The 24,043-nt window shown below is 40.0% G+C and overlaps 1 protein-coding gene across 5 annotated transcripts in view; it reads right to left on the bottom strand.

Annotated features, from left to right (window-relative positions):
* The window catches only part of TBC1D22A (TBC1 domain family member 22A), a 576,359-nt gene that overhangs the window by 326,913 nt on the left and 225,403 nt on the right, over positions 1-24,043 (bottom strand). For all 5 annotated transcript variants that reach the window (XM_056573700.1, XM_056573701.1, XM_056573702.1 and 2 more), the window contains exon 9: positions 21,688-21,800. In XM_056573700.1, coding sequence (XP_056429675.1) covers positions 21,688-21,800 — 113 coding nt within the window. The remainder of the gene's footprint in view (positions 1-21,687; positions 21,801-24,043) is intronic.

Genomic DNA, 24,043 nt, shown 5'->3' with positions numbered 1-24,043 from the left:
GAGCACAGCTCTGTGCACAGCTCCATCCCCCACACACAGCTCTATCCCTCCCCCTCCCCCTGATCTGTCTCCACAGGAACTAATCCACCACGGGGAGGTTGCTTGTTTGCACGGGGAAAATACAGAGCAGGGGGGGGGGGGGTGAGGGGGAGGACGGAAATCTCATCTCACACCGGCCGGGACTACAGCTCTGATGTCCACTCATGGCGGCTCAGGTGAGGAAGCCGAGAATACAGGCGGCGGCAGGAAGGGTGGTTGTATATGTATGGTGTGAGTGTATGTGTGATGTGTGTATGTAATGTATGATGGGGTGGGCAGCAGCAGGTGTCTGTATGATGTGTGCATATGTATGGTGTATATCAGTGTTTCCCTACCAGTGTGCCTCCAGCTGTTGCAAAACTACAACTCCCAGCATGCCCAGACAGCCTTCGGCTGTCTGGGCATGGTGGGAGTTGTAGTTTTGCAACAGCTGGAGGCACCCTGGTTGGGAAACACTGGTATATATGTATGGTGTGAGTGTATGTGTGTATGATGTCTGTCTGTGTGTGATGTGTATGTAATGTGTGTATAATGTCTATGTGTGATGTGTATGTAATGTATAATGTGTGTATGATGTCTGTGTGATGTGTATGTAATGTATAATGTGTGTATGATGTCTGTGTGATGTGTATGTAATGTATAATGTGTGTATGATGTCTGTGTGATGTGTATGTAATGTATGTCTGTGTGTGATGTATATGTAATGTATGATGTGTGTATGATGTCTGTCTGTGTGATGTGTATGCAATGTGTGATGTGCATGTAATGTGTGTATGATGTCTGTCTGTGTGATGTGTATGCAATGTGTGATGTGTATGTAATGTGTGATGTGTGTATGATGTCTGTCTGTGTGATGTGTATGATGTGTGTATGATGTCTATGTGTGATGTGTGTATGTGATGTATGATGTGGGGTGGGCAGTGGTGTATGTATGATGTGTATGTAATGTATAATGTGTGTATGATGTCTAAGTGTGATGTGTGTATGTAATGTATGATGTCTGACTGTGTGTGATGTGTATGTAATGTATGATGTGTGTATGATGTGTGTATGATGTCTATGTGTGATGTGTGTATGTGATGTATGATGTGGAGTGGGCAGTGGTGTATGTATGATGTGTATGTAATGTATAATGTGTGTATGATGTCTAAGTGTGATGTGTGTATGTAATGTATGATGTCTGACTGTGTGTGATGTGTATGTAATGTATGATGTGTGTATGATGTGTGTATGATGTCTCTCTATGTGTGATGTGTATGTAATGTATGATGTGTGGGGGGGGCAGTGGCGGGTGTATGTATGATGTGTGCATATGTATGGTGTGAGTGTATGTGTGTATATAATGTATGATGTGGGGGGGCAGTGGCGGGGGGGTGTATGTAATGTATGATATGGGGGCAGTGGCTGGTGCATGTATGATATGTGTATGTATGAATGTTTTGTATAGGAGCGGACTGTCACGTCGTGCATTAGGGCAGTGCCCAAGGGCCCGTGTCTCGGGGGGTGGGGGGGGCGCTGCCGCCGCTGCCAGTTGTGCCATCTAATTTTATTTATTTTTAGTCGCACCCGCACTAAATTGCACCCCCAGAATCCCACCCCCTTCATACTCGCCCGCCAACCAAGAGCCCCACGGATGCACACAAACACGCCCGAACCAAAACTACAACTCCCAGCATGTTACACCATAACCTAAACTGTAGAACTATAAAGTGTAACATGCTGGGAGTTGTAGTTTTGGTTCAGGTCAGCTGCAGAGCCATAGGCTGCATCAGGGCATGCTGGGAGTTGTAGTTACTAACTGCAATTCCCATTATTCCTTGACACATCCTATGGCTCTGCAGCTGACACAAACCAAAACTACAACTCCCAGCATGTTACACAATAACCTTAACTGTACTATACAGTGCAACATGCTGCAACACCCACACAACCATAGGCTGTATCAGGGCATGCTGGGAGTTGTAGTTATCTAGTAACTAAATGCAACTTCCAGCATTTTCTGACACAAAATGCAGCACATAAACAGGAGAAGCAGAACCCCCCCCCCCCCCCCCCCAGTAACACATGAGTCCCTATTGAGACTAAAAAATTGTGATTACAATATCTTAAAAAGTGCGTATACATGTGAATAAGCCCCTTTCCTAATAAAAGTTTCCAATTTTCTTTCAATAAAAATAATGTACAAAAATAAACATAAGTGGTATCGCTGCATGTGGAAATATCCAGGCTAATAAAATATAATGTTAATTAAACCGTACGGTGAACGGTGTAAATGTAAAGAATAGTCCAGAATTGTTCATTTTTGGTCACTTCATATGAGAATTTTTTTATAAGGTGATCAAAAAGTTACATCTAGACTTATCTGTGGTTGTCTCGGGTGTAAGAGGAAATACAGCTCTCCGGCCGCTAATAGCCTGGCATACTGCGATCACCTATTAAACCATTAGATCACCACTGTCAGCAGTGTCTAAAGGATCTTATAACCATCCCTGGTGGTCTAGTGGGGGGGATCAGACTATTTTGGTGGAAATTATTTTATCTACCAGGACAAGTGGATTTTCTTGAGGGACAAGTAGATTGTGTTCCGCTTTAGTCCCTTGGACAAGTAGTTTTTTTTTAAATTTCCACACCCCTGAGAATGCTTAGTTAGTGTTCAGACGGGCAACTAATATAACTTTGAAATATCAAAAACTACTAACTAAGGTATACTGGTCAATATTTGCATGTCTATTTGATGTTGCATACGATTGGTCCCCTGAGTTAGTCACCCACTTGGTGACTGAACGCGTGGGAATTTTGAGTGGGCACCCACTAGGGATAAGTATTTGACTGTTACCTTTGTTCCTCCAACCGTGTTCTGTTTGTCTTCTGGTATCACTGGAAGGTTTTTCTGTAGTATGCAAATGTAACATATCTTTTTGGACTTGTATACAGCTTACTTTCCATACAGGGTTACCGGTGATAGGGCTTATTTTATTTTGGAAGTCTCTTTTTGGTGGGATTAACTGTGGATCAAATTTACTATATTAAACTAATCAACTATGCTGCAGAGACGCAAGAGCGGTTTAATTTTTATTTCAGAACCTGTGGAGATACTCTAATATCTCAGACAGTGGGTGGGTGCCCACTGAAAGGTGGGACTTTATTGGCCTCCTCCAGTTTTAGGGTTACCCATATTATTATTATTATTTTTTATTTTTTGTGTTTGTTTAATGTATGTCCACATATATTTCTCTGATATTTTTTGATGTGTACTCTAATAAAAATGTTGTGTACTTTTGCTAAATTGTTTATTTTATTGTAAATTGTGATGATGTTTATTATAATGTTACTATGTTCTTGTCTGGTGAAAAACTGGTAAATAATGTAGCTCAGTAATGTATCTGTATGACTGAATAATCAAAAGCTGTCCAAGGTTCAATGGTGATTTATTAAGTTCTATAAAGCATATAAAACATAAAAAACATACATGCAGGAAAGGGATATGCAGAGCCCTTGCAAAATACATTTTTTTGGAGGGGATTGCAAGGGCCCTGCATATCCCTTTCCTGCATGTATGTTTTTTATGTTTTATATGCTTTATAGAACTTAATAAATCACCATTGTACCTTGGACAGCTTTTGATTATTCAGTCATACAGATACATTACCGAGTTACATTATTTACCAGTTTTTCACCAGACAAGAACATAGTAACATTCAGGACATTAGATACATTCTCACTGACACTTATACATCTACATATACTATTTTCACACTCTCTCTATTACTGTTACCACACATAACCCTTCCACCTCTCCGTTTTCTTTACGGAGTTGTATCTGTTGAGTATACAATCAGCGGTGTGTGTAATACACACCACTGATTGTATATTCAACAGATACAACTACTGATACAGTTACATTCCATATCCCAGTTACATTAAACATTCTACACATCACCTGTTTCATATGTAACTGATTCAGTTACACTCCACATCCCACAGTTATACCGCACACTATACATACAAATTGGTATATACTGTATAACATTCTATTCCACCAATACTATTTTTCTATATAAATCTATACCACTTCTCAGGTCTTAATACTATGTACTAATTCTCACACACTATACATAGATTAATTTCACCTACATAAACCAACCCACAGTCCTTGAGAACCTCGCCATTTCTCTACTTTCTAAATCCCTGCATATGCTGCAGAAACAACCCTAATGAGATGTATGAAAATTATTTTTAAATGCAGAAAAATTAAAATTAATCTAGCATGCGTGAACATATCCTAGTCCTGCGTAAACCTAAAATCTCTATAGTCACTCGTGGGAACGGTAGGTGATTAGTAACATGTCCTCCACACAAGTTTAATAGGGTAGTCACCCAGCTATTCTGTACTTGTGAATATCATATAGGACTTTTTATAATGTACAGCATATTGGTAGGAGAAGAGGCATATAATATCCAATTTATTTTAGAGTTTATTACCCATAATTTCTAGTACCTTATTTCCTTATAAAACAGAACCTCATCTGTTCAGAAACAAATTAGCTGGTGTACAAATACATACACACACACACACATATATATATATATATATATATATATATATATATATATATATATATATATACACACACACACACACACACACACATACTGTATATATATTTGAAGGTCCTGCTATGAAATTTCATGCAGTTACTAAGTATAAATACTTTTTTTTATAGCTTGTACAGCTCAGTGATATATGTAGATATCCTTTATTCTAATAAAAAAAGTGCAAAATCTTATAATTTATGATTTGTTTTTCTTCTCCAACAGCGCATGACGACAAGTGTATAAATTGTACATCTGGCTCTTAAATATTATTTGATATTATAAAAAGAAATGCCCGTGATGTGAATATTCAAGCATAATTGACAGCGTATAGTTGCTTTTAACCCTACATATCATGGATCCATGCAGGAGCAGTACATTGTGCACTGAGAGCAGTATTCTATAAGAAAATACCAAAATATTTCCCACAAAATCTTGTCCAAAAGTGGCTTTTAGTCAGCTATACACATAAGCTATGCTCTAGGGCAGTGGAAAGATTGAGCATATCCACAGGATGTATTGTAAATGCATAAAAGCTGAGGGTCCCATCTCTGAGGCTCTCACCTTTCAGGAAACCAGGGATATCCTTTCCCATGACTCCTGACAAGTGTTTTTGTAAAGCTACTGTGCACAGGTATAACTATAGGAGGTACAGAGATAGCAATCACATCAGGGCTCGGGTGTCTAAGCTCATCTGCCACCTAAGGGACCATTATTATACCTGGCACATTGGGCCTTATTGCAGATTTTGCATTGGGAGCTATAAACTACAAATTAAGCCTCCACTACTGTCTCTAAAGATTTCAGTTCTTTCCATATTAACTATAGACTTCTAAGTAGCGGGCAGCTCTATGATTTGGTCATCTCTCTACTATACTGTATAGAAACACATATAATCAGCGAGTGAGGGTAACCATACTTGGTTATTTTGAAATTACATTAGGAAAATTAAATAAATTATATAAATATATATATATATATATATATATATATATATATATATATATATAGATACACACACACATATATATTTCAAGTTTCTTATATATATATATATATATATATATATATATATATATACATATATATGTAGATAGACAAAGAATAAGTCAGCCAGCACTTTAGTTGATACCAAACTATTATATGGACCTGGCCTACAGGTGCACGCTACTAGGCTAGATATACAGCAACAGAAGAATGCAGCAGCACACTGCCAGCACAAAGATATAGGTGCAACATGAATATGCAGTTAAAACATGGAGAGCTATACAGCTATGGTGTAATACATGCAAATGTGAAACTATGAAATAGTGAGGCACTTAGCTCGCAAATTTGTCTCCGCCGGCGGTCAAATAGCTTGGACCGTCCCACCGCGATAAGGTGGCCTCCTTGGGACGGACCCTACACTGTGAATATGCCTCTGTGTGAACAGTTCAGTAAGCATGGCAGGGTCTGGAACATCCAAGACACCTTATATACACACCTGATAGAGGTGGGTGGGGTGCAAGGCTAAGTGCCTCACTATTTCATAGTTTCACATTTGCATCTATTACACCATAGCTGTATAGCTCTCCATGTTTTAACTGCATATTCATGTTTCACCTATATCCTTGCGCTGGCAGTGTGCTGCTGCATTCTTCTGTTGCTGTATATCTAGCCTAGTACCGTGCACCTGTAGGCCAGGTCCATATAATAGTTTGGTATCAACTAAAGTGCTGGCTGACTTATTCTTTGTCTGTATTGCACATACGGGGGAGTGGCTACCTCCATGTTGGCCTTGCACCCCACCTACCTCTATCAGGTGTGTATATAAGGTGTCTTGGATGTTCCAGACCCTGCCATGCTTACTGAACTGTTCACACAGATGCATATTCACAGTGTAGGGTCCGTCCCAAGGAGGCCACCTTATCGTGGTGGGACGGTCCAAGCTATTTGACCGCCGGCGGAGACAAATTTGCGAGCTAAGTGCCTCACTATTTCATAGTTTCACATTTGCATCTATTACACCATAGCTGTATAGCTCTCCATGTTTTAACTGCATATTCATGTTGCACCTATATCTTTGTGCTGGCAGTGTGCTACTGCATTCTTCTGTTGCTGTACATATATATATATATATATATATATATATATATATATCCAGTTTCTGAATATCAGTGGAGGATATTTCAATACCAGCACTTTCTATTTAAGGGCTAATATACTTTTCCCAAAGTTTAATAAAGAAGTTGGTGAACGCAGCAGCAGTTAGCGGTGTCCAATTATAAAATCTCTAGAGCTCTCTGCCTTTCTAAATGTCCAGATCTCAAGTAAAAGCTAAAAATGTGCCTATTCCATTATTTCATCCTTACTGCTGAAAAGGTTACTAATTAACAGAATTGCATATGTACAGTTATGTACAGTCCAGAATAGAAAGCACAAGATACCTAGTAGAAAAGAAAGAGTTTACACAAGTCCGTCAGAAAGGCTTTATACTCTGACTGATTCGGTACCAATTTACTAATGCCTCGGTGGAGGAAAAAAAATCTTTTAAGTCCTGAGCTCATTAGGCCAAGTAAATGGAACATTTAATAATGTGCATTTGGTTAATTCACAGCACTAAAGAGAAATCAATACTAGATTGTAATGATGCTGCATGGAACCCTGTTTAACCTGATCAAAGGGGAGAAAACCGTGATTGTTTCTGCTAGGACAGGTACACAGATGGTAGATTCTAATTATCGGTATTATTCAGCCATACTTGTAGCAATTAAAGTAAACAAAGCATAGCACGATCATAAACAAGCTGGCAAAATAATGCAAACATCATTTTCCTTATCATAAAACCTAGTTTTAGTCATCAGTAAATATTTTCCTACTTTACTTTCTTACCCTGAGATTCTTTTCCAGCAGTAACATTGTTTTCAAAACTACTGATTAAATATATGTAAAACCAATGGTGATAATGCATCCTAACGGTAAACATTTTTCTTCTTGTATAATCTATTGTTATCATACTTATCTCAGTGTATACTTTCTAGTTGTCCTTTTCGTGGGATGTATAGGCATAACTTTTTATATTTACTTTTCACTTTTTTTTCATGTTATAATGCGCATTTGTAACTAACATGGCAAACAGTCATAGCACAGTCAGCCGAACAGGTCTGACTGATAATATTGTGAGCTGTAGTACATACAGATATAGCAGAAGTAACAGTCAGAGTTGTAGCATGTTAACTAGATGAGCTAACCACAAATTCTGACTACATCTGGAGGTAATATAACCACTAAATTTGACGATACGTTAAATAAAACTTGTGTTTAGGGCACATTCTTCTCACTTGGCATGAACGTTGCATATAGATATCAGTAAAGCAGCAAGGTATAATACATTTTTGTTTAGGATTATGATGGAGATTTAGCAAAAGCTGTGTAGAGGAAGAGTGGTGCAGTTGCCCATAGCAACCAAATAGCTCCTTTCTTTTTTCACAGGCCTCTTCAAAAATAAAAGAAGCAATCTATGGTTGCTATGGGCAACTAGGGCTGGGCGGTATACCGGTTCATACCGAAAACCGACATTTTTGGGCAGCACGATATGAACTTTTCCCCATACCGCAATACCGGTTTGGCCCCTCCCCCTTGGGAATGAATTATCAGCCCAGCGCTGCGCTGTCCCCACATGGGGGAACTAATCATATGCTACCCGCCAGCGCTGTTCTGCTCCCCCCCAACTAATTATCAGCCCAGCGGGGTACTACTCACATATGTCACCCGCAAGCACTGCCCTCCTCCTCTTTGTTAGGGGCCGCCGTCGCTGGAACTCACTGCACGCCTATGGTCTCCAACCTGCGGACCTCCAGATGTTGCGAAACTACAACTCCCAGCATGCCTGGACAGCCAACGGCAACAGTTTTGCAACAGCTGGGGGTCCGCAGGTTTGAGACCACTGCTGTACGCTGTATTCCTATGCCCGGGCTGCAAAAGATAAAGAAAATAAACTTTAACTTACCTACGTCGGCCTTACGCTAGGGACGGGAACGTCGGACAGCCGTCAGCCTATCACCGGCCACAGTGATGTCCCGCCCCGGCCAGTGATAGGCTGAGCCCACTGTCATGTAAGAAGCCGGCTTTTAATAATTAGTTGGGGGGGAGCAGAACAGCGCTGGCGGGTAACATGATTTGGAGGGAGCAGAAGAGCGCTTGCGGGTCACATGATTTACCGTTATATACCGTGGAACCGCCATAAGTTACAAAAATACTGTGATACACATTTTTGGTCATACCGCCCAGCTCTATGGGCAACTGTACCACTCACCTCTACACAGATTTTGATAAATCTCCTACGTGTCCTTAAGACAGACAGAATCTTTCCCAAAATGAGCAAAGATCTAGCCGATCAGCTCTTATTCAATGAGCCTTTTCCACAGCTCAAATACTGTAAAGCCAGGATTGCATGAACAATGTCTGGATCATTCATGGAGCCCTTCATTCACATCATTGTTGGCCACCCATCCCCAAGTTTACACAATGTCTGTCTAACCAACAGTGATTTATAGGGCCGCACAACTCTAGTAGTGAGCTGATGAAAGAGCAATTGCTCGTTCCTCGGTTGATCGCTGGGTCTATTACATGGGGCAATAACCAGCATTCAGCTAATAACCCAATTTACATTTAAATACAGAAACCCTTGGTTCTACCAGTTAGAGAACTTTAATTGTGTCCTTGTAAAAAGCAAAAATGGTGCCACTTCTGGGGAATCACATTCAGTCATCAAGCTAAATATATACATTTTGGACCCAAAGATAACATAAAAGATCATTCAACAATGGAAATTAAAAACATCATCATAAAAAGCCACTGTTAACAAAAACAAATTCCATATCCTCTGCCCCCACCCAAAAGAAAGTCCTTCACAGTTATGTTTATTAGTTATGTGCTTTCGCCAAGGACAATATTAATTTATTATATAGGCTCTGGCCATGTAAGACAATCCTCAATCAATGCGAGCAGTGTAAAAGATGGATGACTGTTTTTCTTTAAAGTGTAGCAAAATAAAGATCTCAATGTCATTATAATTTTACTTCGTTGGTGCTGTCAATAACGCATTCAATCATTTTATGATGAGACCAGGGGTTTATTGGTTGAGAATATAGATGAATGCCAATCTTATTTTTCAAAGGACCTTGACTAACAATCCTGGAGCAAACTAATTGTAGCAAACTGCAAGCACTGAAAAAATACTGAAAGTATGTTCTCAGCAATAATCACTCATTTACCTCTTGTAACGTAAACCACATAAACTAAAAGAGTGCATGCTCAGAGAGTCAAGCAACTAACTTATCCAGCAGTCACTAAGATAAGATAAAGCCAGTAAGCTACATTTTCTTTTATGTTGTAGAAAATGCTGTAGAATACTGTATGAATCTATTAATAAAGCTGATCAGTGAGTTAATTCCAATAAATAAAGTCATTCCATTCAGTTTGTTTTATTATCTGACAAAATGATCAGGTTTTTCTATGAACATAACACTGTGACTATACACACTGGGTATAAACTAAACGTTGATAACAGAAAGCCATTCCTAGGCTCCTATAACAGCATTGTAACCAAGGTCTAGTACACTAGGCCCTATTGATCTGGAATATTCTTCACTAGTGTCACAGTTTCTACTTAATCCGCAGAGCTTTCTTTTGTGAACAGTATCAGCAATCCTGTCCTCTGGTTTACTTCCTCAGCTGTGTTTCTCTCCCTGTACTGTCTCCACACAAAAATCACAAAATATCTTATACAGTACACATTCTGTATGTCCTTTCTATAGGACTATAAAAAGTCCTATTGTAATAAACAAAGGAATACATATCAAAACCTGTGTAGAGCAAGAGTGGTGCAGTTTCACATAGGAACCAATCAGATTGCTTCTTTAATTTTTCACAGGCCTATTTAAAAATTAAAGAAGCAATCTGATTGGTTGCTATGGGCAACTGCACCACTCTTGCTCTACACATGTTTTGATAAATCTCCCCCATTATGTTGCATAATGGATCCATCAGGATTAACACTTTCTTTTTTGGCATTTATTTTACATATATGATAGAGAAAGCTCCTAAAGTATGCCACACATGGCAAATTATTCCAGAAAACTGTCCCTACTGCCTTAAAGCGAAAGCCAGAAGTGGATTGCTTTCTGCTGGATCCACATGGGATACCAGTTTTAACTCCTTAAGGACGCAGAAAATGTTATTTTTATGTTTTAATTTTTTCCTCCTCGCCTTCAAAAAATCATAACTCTTTTGTATTTTCATCCACAGACTAGTGTTTGAGGGCTTGCTTTTTGCATGACCAGTTGCCCGTTGTAATGCCATCACTCACTTTACCATAAGCTGTATGGCGCAACCGAAAAAATACTATTTGTGTGGTGAAATTAAAAAGAAAACTGCAATTTTGCTAATTTTGCTTTTTCACGCCATACAATTTATGGTAAAAATGACGTGTGTTATTTATTCTTTGGGTCAATACGATTAAAATGATACCCATGATAACATACTTTTCTATTACTGTTGCGCTTAAAAAAAATTGCAAACTTTTTAACCAAATGAGTACGTTTAAGATCCCCCCATTTTGCAGACCTATAACTTTTTCATTTTTCCGTATAAGCGGTGGTATGAGGGCTCATTTTTTGCGCCGTGATCTGTACTTTTCATTGATACCATATTTGCTTATAGAAAACTTTTAATACATTTTTGATAAATTTTTTTTGGAATAAAATGTTATAAAAAAGCTGCTATTTTGGACCTTTTTTTTTTTTTACGTTCACACCGTTCACGGTACGGTATCATTAACATTTTATTTTAACAGTTCAGATATTTGCGCACGCGGCGATACCAAATATGTATATAAAATATTTTTTTAACACTTTTTGGGGGTGAAATAGGGAAAATGGGGCAATTTATGTTTCTATTGGGGGACGGGGTTTTTCTAATTTTTTTACTTTTATTTTTACACTTTAATAGTCTCCATAGGGGACTATTTAAAGCAATCATTCGATTGCTAATCCTGTTCAGTGCTATGTATAGGACATAGCACTGATCAGGGTTATCGGTGATCTTCTGCTCTGGTCTGCGGGAAGGTAGATCAGAGCAGAAGACTACCGGAAGACAGCGGAGGCAGGTGAGGGGACCTCCGGCTGCCGTGCAGGATGATCGGATCGCCGCGGCAGCGCTGCGGGTGATCCGATCATCCAATTAAGTGACCGCGATGCTGCAGATGCCGTGATCGGTATTGATCACGGCATCTGAGGGGTTAATGGTGGACATCCGCGGGATCGCGGATGTCCGCCATTACCGGCGGGTCCCTAGCTGCGATCAACAGCCGGGACCTGCCGCGCATGATCCGGGCATCGCTCCGATGCCCGCGGTTATGCTTAGGACGTAAATGTATGTCCTGGTGCGTTAAGTACTGCATCACCAGGACGTACATTTACGTCCTTCGTCGTTAAGGGGTTAAAGGGGTATTCGAGGAATTTTATTTATTTGACTATGCTACGGGGGCTGTAAAGTTAGTGTAGTTCATAATATAGTGTCAGTACCTGTGTGACGGTTTTCTCACAATTCTTCTGTGATTTTCAACCCAATATTTATTTTTACCAGCATACAAAATGACTGTTCTCTCAGATTTTTCCCAGGTTGCAGTGCGGCCAAGACCGGACTCACTAGTCAGCTGATGACAGGGAGCCTGTCTGCTTCAATGGGTGGAGCCATCGCTTGGTGGGAGAGAGATCAATCTGCAACTAATGCAACAGCTGTAGGCACCCTGATTGAAAAACACAGGTCTCATTTATGTTTCAATGGGTGGGGTGGCTGATGTGTGGGAGGCAGGAAAAAGGAATTTTGGATTTGTAGGCAAAGAAGAAAACTCAAAATACCAGTTCACAAAAAGCTAGCCACAGTGTTATGCTAATCTCATGACATAGCCATTTAGCCCCAAGATAAGCGCAGATCCTTCCTAATCATGTCCATTACTGTCTGGCAGGTACGTACTAAAATCACCTTATGGTGGATAACCCCTCTAAAAGGAGGCGGGGATGGATGCCTAACAGTGAAATAAAATAGGATTACTTTAATTGATATATTCCAGGTTGGTTTTAATTGGGTAATAGCTGGGTAATAGCTTGGGTAATAGAGGCACATATATAGTGAAGAGTCCACCCCAATGAGGTCACCTTACTGTGGTGGGATGAAACATACTATTGGATTAAAAGGTATTCTAAAAACCTCAACTTTTTCAGTAGCTGTAATGCAATCATAGTGGATTCATTTTATATAGTACATACTTCTTAGCACTTGTAGCATACTGCAACTTGTTTGTTTGCTCAATTTTTACGGAGATGTTTAGGGAGAGATTGCCAAACAACCCAACCCACACACAGTGCCATATCGAGGGGGGGGGGGGGGGGGTTGGGCAATCCACTGCGGAGGGCTTTCCAGAAGTAAGATAAAATCAAACCTATATAAGTAGGATATCAATTTAATCGTTTGGACGTACACAATAAAGAGAAGGTGTCATTTTTACCGAAAAATTTACTGCGTAGAAACGGTAGCCCCCCTCAAATTACAAAATTGTGTTTTTTCTTCCATTTGGTTGCACAATGTTTTTTTTTTTTTTTTTTATGTTTCACCGTTGATTTTTGGGTAAAATGACTGATGTCATTACAAAGTAGAATTGGTGGCACAAAAAATAAGCCATCATATGGCTTTTTAGGTGCAAAATTGAAAGGGTTAACAAAAAAACTAAAGTGCAAAAACGGAAAAACCCAGCATCCTCAAGGGGTTAAGAGCATCTGTGGAGGCAGACAAGCCCAATCGAGGAGAGAAGTGGGGGAAAGGACAGTTGCACAGATTGGGAAATTAGTGACTGGGCTGTAGGAAAATGTGCAAAAATGCCAAAGGAAGGATGTGTGAGTTTACAAAGATGGGAAACATATAGAAATCACAATGAGAGCTAGATAAACTGAAAATATATGTAAAAGCTTGTTCCAAATGATTCAAAGATGTAATACACCAGAGAGTATATATGGTGACCACATGCAGAATGAAGTTCTACTCCAAAAAACCACTCGATCTGAGCTGTTGGTTCAGAAAAAAAGAGTTGAAGATATTCACTGAGATGTGTAAGATGGCTGCAGGTAAGACATAATGAGTACGGATACACTTTTATTACCGCCCACAAGTATGGGCCTATTGGGGTAGAGTTTTTGTTGAATCCTTGGGCAAACAAATCAAATGTAGAATCTGTAGTTTGTGTTCAAACTCCAAGAGCAACCAGAGAAGGTGGCCATCATAAAAGATCAGACCCACATGAAGAAAACAACCCCTGAAGCCAAGAGGACTGGATGGTGGAGAAGGCTGCAGTGCTCCTGTCCTCCCACAGTTATGGTACAGAGTGTGCAGGTGGATGGGGAGTGTGGATCTGTCTGGTTAGGTCTCTTACAGGAACCATCAATGCATGCTGAGAGAGACCAATGGAAGAAGAAAGAGGTGGTACAGGACAAAGACGGCATCTGGAGAGTTGGTAAGAAACTGTGTGTGCCAACAGCCTTGTACATGGGTGACTTATACGGCCCTGTACAGTGAGCTAAGGGGAGCTATGTGTGTAGTAATTAGAGATGTGCGAACTTACAGTAAATTTGATTCGTCACAAACTTCCCGGCTGGGCAGTTGATGACTTATCCTGCATAAATTAGTTCAGCTTTCAGGTGCTTTGGTGGGCTGGAAAAGGTGGATACAGTCCTAGGAAAGAGCCTCCTAGGACTGTATCCACCTTTTCCAGCCCACGGGAGCACCTGGAAGCTGAACTAATTTATGCAGGATAAGTCATCAACTGCTGAGCCGAGAAGTTCGTGAGGAATCAAATTTACTGTAAGTTCGCTCATCTCTAGTAGTAATGTCCATACATTGGCCTCAGGATTACACAATGCAAAAAGGAGGTTTGTACAGACTTCATTATTTGCATCTGTTATGACCTAGGTAAAACATTAAAGGTACCTGACCAACACACTCCATAATTAACTTACCTGATTTAGAGACTAGATTTCCTCTTACTGCCTAAGGTGGACCAATTTAACCCCTTAAAGACCACGGGTTTTTCCATTTTTGCACTTTCGTTTTTTCCTCCTCACCTTTTAAAAATCATAACCCTTTCAATTTTGCACTTAAAAATCCATATGATGGCTTATTTTTTGTGCCATCAATTCTACTTTGCAGTGACATCAGTCATTTTACCCAAAAATCCACGGAGAAACGGAAAAAAAATTGTGCGACGAAATTGAAGAAAAAACGCCATTTTGTAAATTTTGGGGGCTTACGTTTCTACGCAGTAAATTTTTCGGTAAAAATGACACCTTATCTTTATTCTGTAGGTCCATACGATTAAAATGATACCCTACTTATATAGGTTTGATTTTGTCGGACTTCTGGAAAAAATCATAACTACATGCAGAAAAATGTATATGTTTAAAATTGTCATCTTCTGACCCCTATAACTTTTTTATTTTACCGCTTATGGGGCGGTATGAAGGCTCATTTTTTTCGCCGTGGGCTGAAGTTTTTAGCAGTACCATTTTTGTATTGATCGGACTTTTTGATCGCTTTTTATTCATTTCTTTCATGATCTAAAAAGTGACCAAAAAAAAACGTTATTTTGGACTTAGCAATTTTGTTGCACGTACGCCATTGACCATGCGGTTTAATTAATGATATATTTTTATAGTTCAGACATTTAAACACACGGCGATACCACATATGTTTCTATTTATTTTTATTTACATGTTTTTTTTAATGGGAAAAGGGGGGTGATTCAAAAGGGAAAGGGTTAAATTACATTTATTAACTTTTTTTTTTTGCAGTGTTATAGCTCCCATAGGCGGCTATAACACTGCACACAGTGATCTTATACCCTGTTCACTGCAAAGCCATAGCTCTGCATTGATCAGTGTTATCGGCGGTCGATTGCTCAAGCCTGAATCTCAGGCTTGGAGCAATCAATCGCTGAAGGGACACGCCGGAGGAAGGTAAGAGGACCTCTGCTCGTGTCCCAGCTGATCGGGACACAATATTTTCACTGCGGTGGCCCCGATCAGCCCCACTGAGCAGCTTTCACTTTTGTTTTCGTCTAAAGGGTTAATAGCGCGCAGCAACGCGATCGATGCTGCGCGCTATTAGCCACGGGTCCCAGCTTCAGATACATGCCGGGACCGACCCGATATGATGTGGGTTCACCGCGTGACCCCGCGTTATATCGCGGGAGCCGGCCAAGGACGTAAATATATGTCATTGGTCGTTAAGGGGTTAAGTATGTCCTTGTCTGACTGTACTGATTCACTAACCATAGATACAGTAAAGAATATAACTAAGAACCTTGTATAATGTGTGTGGTGATCTGAAATTCCTGAGATTTCAGATTTTTATGTATGATTTGAAAAAAAAATACAAGTAGCACATAAATAAATGGGTATACATATTGACAGTATGTATCAACAGAGACCTAGTAGACAGGTCCCTCCCTAAACATTAGTGATGTTTTAGTCCTGACCTTATTAATGTATGTACAGTCACTAAAACAGTTGGTATGATGTAGTGTCCATAAAACATGTCAAAAGATAGATACATATGTCTAAAGATATCCTCCCATTAGTTAAAATCAAACCTTGGAATGTATGGGGCGTTGTCCTGATGCTATGTGACAAGGAGAATAAAGTTTTTAGCTCAAAGAGAGAGAATTAGCGTCCCTGCCAAAATATAGTTTTCCTTCTGTTTTATATGAATGCCTTTGGTGATTGTATGACAGCTCACAGACAAATATGAGGACACCAGGAATATTACCATAACACACTCAAATCTGACCCTTTGGTTGCATAAGGTAGAGGGGCCAGGAAGTGAAGAGTGCTGCTGTGTGCTTCCCTGGATTATAATTCCTGATCGCAGCAAGTCTCAGGAGTTAGACCTGGTGTAAATTTTTGACGTGTCTGGGCAACATATATGTTGCATTCGTTATCTATGTACAACTTTAATACTAAGCATCTACCTCTTTCAGGAGCAGTAGGCATGTGAGTAGCTGTACGTCAGTATTTTGCCCCTGTGCGACCTCCCCTGTATAGCAATGTGGAATCATGGAAAGAATAGGTGTCTAACCTGCCTTTGCACCAGTAACCAGTAAATACGGCCTTTTTTCTGTGATTTTTATGTCTGGCCAACACGTCAAAAGTTTATTCAAACAGTAGTAATGCTTGAATATTTCAGCTAAAAGATTAGTTTCCAACACAGAAGATTTTCATTGCCTAAAGGATTAGAAAGCTGCTGCAACTTCTAAGAAGAAACTCATATATATGTGTGTGTGTGTATACATTTATGTACCGCATGTTAAATAGCACAAATGTATCACACTGCTAACAAGTGAGCGATAAGAGGAAATTCAGGAAATAAATGTGCTTCAGTGGATGCTCTCTTGTGCTCAGCATTAGGTCCCACTAACAAGTAAACCGTAGAGTGTCATTCCAGAATGGCAGTGTGAATAAAGAAGTAAACATTGTTTAGCCACCATTATGCTGCAGCCTGTGATAGATTCAATCAAAGATACCATTAGTACGTGACATTGTGTATTACTTAAAAAGGATATCTCTTTTCCTATATTGTAGAGCTGGCAGCAGGTTGCAAGCCAGACAGAATGAGTTACTGGCTCTTTAGAAGCCACTTATTGCAACCGACAATAGCTTTAGGGCAATCTATGTAAAGCAAAGGCACACTTTTATGTGCACACACTTTACACCCTGAATCTTGATGTCTGCAGTTTAATCATTGTGTGATGTTTTGGAGATTGGAATAGCATCGAGGAGCCAAGAGGAGACATGGCTTGACTTATAATACACAAGAAAGCAAAGACATTGTGTGGATAGGTTTTTAAACTAAACATAAAAATACTTTGGACATTTCCAATAAGGCCCCAACCGAGGGCTGTGTTCACATTTCTAAGCTTTCTCTCCAAATAATTTGGTTTTGTTTCATTGGTAGAACATCTTGCTGTCCTAGGACATATAATTCTCATTGTTAAGTCATTCATAAGTGTCGGGAAGAGACAAAGTTTATGCCTGGAAAATTCTAATTTGCAGATATTAGCTGAAGCAGCACCCCACCGGCTTTCCTCTTTGCCAACTTCTTTGTAAACCGTGAGAGCACCCAACCCTCCCTGCCCATTATGTGGCAACACTCTTATGCTGCCAAAACACCTCTGATCCATCAAAGCATTGACTCCACAAGATGTTTAAAGGTGTCCTATTGTATATGGCCTCAAGACATGGATAGCATATCCTTTAAGTGTTGTTGCAGGTTGGGTTCTGCAAGGGTCAGACATGTAGAATATATACATATGTATATATAAATGGCATAAAAGGACAAGTTTAATAGTTATTCCTAAAGAAGAAGTAGAACTATCAAGCAGCAAAATATATTCCCTATGCAAAGGATAGGGGATCATTTTTAGATATTGGGGGGTCCAACTGCTGGGACCCCCTGCGATCTCCTGCATGGGACCCCAGCTCTTCCTAGGAACAGGATGTGTCAACTTCCCACACAAAGCGGCAGCCAACATGCCCCCTCTATGTAGCTTATAGGAGAGCTGGAGATACAGCCTTGGTTGGACCCCCCTCAATCTAAAACTTATCCCCTAATCTTTGGATAGGGGATAAGTTTTGCTACATGATACTTCTACAAAACCACAAAAAGAAAAGAGTTGTCCAAAAAAGAAGGGAAAAAATAAAATGATAAGAATCAAGAAACTCTGACTTGCGTAGCTATATATACCTCTCTTCTGGTTGTAAAGTCTCAGAAGAGTATACTGGCAAAATCACTGAAATTACCTCACCTTTTACACATGCACCACACCTGTCTCTAAGGGTATGTTTACACTGAGGAATTCTGCTTGCTTTTCTGCTTAATTTTTTCATCAAGTCATTTTCAATTTACTTTAACCCTTTTGTGACGGAGGGCTTTTCCGTTTTTGCACTTTCGTTTTTTCCTCCTTACCTTTTAAAAATCATAACCCTTTCAATTTTGCACCTAAAAATCCATATGATGGCTTATGTTTTGCGCCACCAATTCTACTTTATAATGACATCAATCATTTTACCCAAAAATCTACAGCGAACTGGGAAAAAAAATCATTGTGCGAAAAAAATTTAAGAAAAAACACCATTTAGTAACTTTTGGGGGCTTCTATTTCTACACAGTACATTTTTAAAATTATACCCTACTTATATAGGTTTGATTTTGTCGTACTTCTGGAAAAAAATCATAACTACATGCAGGAAAATGTATACGTTTAGAACTGTCATGATATAAAAAGTGATATTTTTTTCATGATATAAAAAGTGACTAAAAATACGCTATTTTGGACTTTGGAATTTTTTTGTGCGTACGCCATTGACTGTGCGGTTTAATTAACAATATATATATTTTTAAATAATTCGGACATTTCCGCACGCGCCGATACAACACATATTCATTTTTATCTACACAGTTTATTTTTTTTAAATGGGAAAAGGGGGGTGATTCAAACTTTTATTAGGCAAGGGGTTAAATGATCTTTATTCACTTTATTTTTCCACTTTATTTTCTGCAATGTTATAGCCCCCATAGGGGCTATAACACTGCACACACTGATCATTTACATTGATCAATGGGTTCTCATAGGAAACCATTGATCGATAATTCTGCTGCTTGACTGCTCATGCCTGGATCTCAGGCACTGAGCAGTCATTCGGCGATCGGACACCAGGAGGCAGGTAAGGGGACCCTCCTCGTGTCCTACATCTATTCGGGACGCCGCAGTTTCACTGTGGCGGTCCCAAACAGTCCCCTGAGCTAACTGGCAAAAGCCGCGTCTAAAGGGTTAATAGCACGCGGCACCGCGATCAGTGCTGCGCACTATTAGCCACGGATCCCGGCTGCCCGGCCCCGCGTTATAGAAAGGGAAAGGACCCCAGGACGTACAGGTACGCCCTTGTCCTTTACAAGTTAATGGACTTTCTGTTGCCCTGTTCACACTGAGGAATTTCTGCTAGCAGAATTCTGTTCTGCCTGAAGATAGAATATGTTCAATCTTCAGATGGAATCCTCGAGTAAAAGCCCATTGAAGTCAATGGGAATTTTTTTTCTGACAAAATCCAATTGGTGTGGAATTTGTGCAGAATCAAGAAAAGTAGAATTGAATAGCCTCCTCCATTCCCGCTTGGAAATACTGCGCAAATTCCACACAAATTCAGCACGATGGATAAAATGACAGAACTCAACAATTTCCTGACCAAAATTATTCCTTGTGAATTCCTCAGTGTGAACATACCCTTACTGTTGCCCTGTCTGACCGCCAAGCACAAGTATCCCCTCAGCAGTGATGTGAAGCTAAAGCTGATGTCATATGTCATACATACGCTGTGTCTTGGTGGGACTGTCACAAGGTTTTTATGTCACTGCTGAGAGGAGGCTCTGGCTCAGTTGTCCAGTAGGGCAACAGGAGGAGGAGAGAGTGGTCCAGGCTACCGCCCCCAGTTAAGGCAAAGAGAATAACTATGGCTATATTGCTTTCTTTTAAGCAGTGGTAGAGCAGGTAATGTAGTGATGTTTTTCCTTTAAACATGCTCATTCTTTCAGCAGATCAATTTCTGAAGCAGAATTTTCCGCCAGGGAAATTCCACAGTGTGAATGGGTCAGCGGAAGAACTACTCACATAAATGTTTAGGCTTGTGCAGCGGCAGCAATTCGTTGCTCAGAAATTTCATAATGTGAATATACCCTAAGCTTAGGGTCACATGGGAGTGCATCTGCAGCGTATATAAGGCTCTGGATTCGCTGCCGGCAGTCACAGAGCAATGGCAGAGCGAGCTCCCTGTTCCTGCTGCCGTAGCTATGTGTGTCCATTCGTACCTGCAAATTTCCCATCAACAGTCTCAAGTGGACACGCAGAGGTATTGCAGCAGCAGGGAGTTTGCTCTGCCATGCCTCTGTGACTCCCGGCAGTGCATCCGCAGTGTCACATATGCTGCGGATTGATGATTTGGCCTCCACAGATCAATATCCTCAACTTTCAGTCTGTCTGGGATTACAAAGAGATACTACCAAGCCAACATCAATAGAAGTTCTCCAGAATGTTTGGAAAAGCCTCCCTTCAGAGTTCCTGCAAAAACTGTGTGTAAGTCTACCTATAAAAACGAATGCAAAGGTTGTCAACGTCATATATTGATTCCATTTAGATTTCTCTTGTGTTTATTCACTTTGCGTTTTGTGAATTGATAAAAATAAACTATAAACATTTTTTGGAAAACATTTTTATGTTGCAGCATTTGTTCAACCGCTGCCTAAAACCTTTGCACAGTACAGAGTAGAATTTGTAACCTGCATTCAAGACGAAGCAGCTGCCTTAACTTATTCCACATAGTTTTGTATTACAGGTATATACACTAAAAGTGGGATATCTGCGATAGGTTTAAAGAGGACAATCTGCAAAGTTACCTAATTCTTTTGTTTGGGTACAACGGATAAAAAAAATTGTTACAAAGGTGCACAGAGTATTTAATTGATGATGAAAGAACTGGACCTACTCTTTGAAGTGTACTCACAGTTTATAATCCTTTTATAAAATAAGCATCTGCTACTTTACTGTGATGCCAGGTGAATTTTCTCATGGGATAGATACTACAAAACCGATCCTCAAATTACCTCAAACAATCTGATGCACCACAACTGACTGCCATCTTTACTAATACCTTGAGACTGAAAACAATATCCCAGGGGTTTGAACCCCAGCCCTGTATTACACAGTGCAAGTAGGTTTTGTAAGTGAATGCATTTGTCATTTCATAAGCCAGCAGTAATGATAAAATGTAGACAGATTTCCTCAATGGAACAGGTTTTCCCTTATGTACTTATTTCTCAGCTTACACATTTTTTTTCCCCCAGAGTCCCAGCAGTAGCTCAAATTCATGAAATAAATCAGTTATAGAGAATGCACGAGGACAGGGGGAATCAATTTACCTGAATGCCATCAAGTAACTTGCTCATGCACCAGTAGCTGTCAGCTTCAATGTTCCGCAGCACCTCTTCGGGCAGACTGGAAACATCAACATTTTCCACTTCTTCTTCTTCAGCTAAAATATAGAGACAAGACAGTGAAGTAGGCAAAGTGTGCAAATTCATAAAGCCAGGTTATGTACAACCACCTGAAAAAAAACAAAAAAAAGCCTGATGCAAGACAAACATAAACACCTTCGGCATCTAGAGGAAAGCTATGCCTACCTATCAGACCATTTTTATTAGCGGACACTGAAGCTTCCACATGATAAGCTAGTCTGACAGATTTAGGATGCAACAAAGTAATATTGACAAAATAAGCAGATTGGCTGACATTTAGACAGTTTTTTGTGTCTAGAAAAGGCGCAAAAAAGGCGCAAGCAGGGTTTATTTGCCTTTTGTTTACACATGTATGCTGATTTTGAGTTACAATCCACTGATTTTGGCAAAACACATGATATGGAAGGGTTTTATGAACTGCGCCTTTTTGTGAAAAGGCGCAAAAAAAGGCGCGAAGCCACTGAAAAGTCTCTAAACTACACCAGCCCAGACTTAGCTTAGCTTTTTGGTGTATGTGTGGACAGAAATTTCAGAAAATGTGACCTGCACATAATTTATCAAATGCTCTTTGACCATTTAATAAATTTGGTCGCAGAGCTTACATTACCAGCACACAAAAAAGGTGTAGAAAAATGCTTCACTTACACCTACAATGATAAATGCCGGCCATTTTGTGTTACACATCTGATAAAAAAAACACAAATACAATTTGCACTTAGATACCCAATTTTGAACACTGTTCCAGCGTCTTTTTTTCCTTCAGCCTTTGAGCCCATGACGCTGACTTATAATACTGGGCATTATGCTTCTATTAACATTGTCCATAGTTTTGTCCTGTTTTCAATTGCGGGTCCAAATAGAAGTAATAGAAGCACTGCCAAAAATTGTCATCATGGGTTCAATTAGTCTGAGGAGAAAAATCCTGGAACAATCCTTTAACTCCTCCACTTTCTCATAACAGTATCTCAAGCCTGTTCTATGCAGAGGATTCAAGTGTGTTAGTTCAAGGCTTCATTCATACTGCTTTAGAAACCTGCAGAGCTGTCACCATTATAATCTGCCAAAGAGCACACACACTAAGGGTACACTCACACGAGCAGTTCTTTAGCGCGGATTGCTGAAGGACAGTTGTATGCTGCCTTTACAGGTGCCTGCTCAGAGCGGCAATCCGCCGCTACGAGCAGAAACACTGCGATGTGTGAGTCGCCACACGCATGCACAGTATACTAGCATGTCGCGGCTGCTCTCGGCCTAGATCAGGGAGCAGGGGGAGAGGCCACGATTTGTGCGAGTACACCACGCATGCGCGGCAACTCGCACATCTCTGCAGTGTCTGTTCGTAGCGGCGGATTGCCGCTCCTAAAGGGGGGAACATCTAAAGGCACCATGTAGGGGTTCTTCAGGGGCAGATCTGCCGCGTAATATACGTTGAGGATCCGCTCGTGTGAACGTATCCTTAGGGTGCGTTCACACGTGCGTATTTTCTGCAGCAGATCTGCTGCGGATTTGCTTTAGCAGATTCTGCAGCCCACTGAAGTCTATGGGCAGCAACATCTGCTGCAGATCTGCAGCAAAAATATGCATGCGTGAACATACCCTAACACATACTTAACACAGAGTACCAGCAAAAAATATCATTTACATACACACACAGAAATATATACATTGGGAAATGCTGAGTGGTATCTTTCAGCTATAAAAGCAGATCTGTCCAGCACAATGCAGCATTTCCACCCACATTCAGTACGGTGAACGGCGTAAACGTAAAAAATTTATAAAAAGTAAAATCAAAGCAAAAGTGATACTGATAAAATCTACAGATCATGGCGCAAAAAATGAGCCCTCATTACGCCCCATATACGGAAAAATTTGAAAGCTATAGGTGGTCAAAATAGGGCAATTTCAAACATACTAATTTGGTTAAAATGGTTTGAGTTTTTTTTAAGCGATACAATTATAGAAAAGCATAGATCATGGGTATCATTTTAATCGTATTGACCCACAGAATGAAGAAAACATGTCATTTTTACCGGAAAGTGTACAGCGTAAAAAAAACAAAACCTTCCAACATTTGCAAAATTGTGATTTTCTTTTCAATTTTCCCACATAAATAATATTTGTTTGGTTGCGCCGTACATTTTTTGGTAAAATAAGTGATGTAATTGCAAAGCACAATTGGTGATGCTAAAAACAAGCCCTCATAGAGGTCTGTGGATGGAAATATAAGAGCGTTATGATTTTTAGAAGGCGAGGAGGAAAA

Source organism: Hyla sarda, chromosome 4 (assembly GCF_029499605.1).
Source record: "Hyla sarda isolate aHylSar1 chromosome 4, aHylSar1.hap1, whole genome shotgun sequence".
Classification (NCBI taxonomy): Eukaryota; Metazoa; Chordata; class Amphibia; order Anura; family Hylidae; genus Hyla; species Hyla sarda.
Note: the sequence above shows the minus strand (reverse complement) of the source record. Positions and strands in the feature narration are given on the sequence as shown.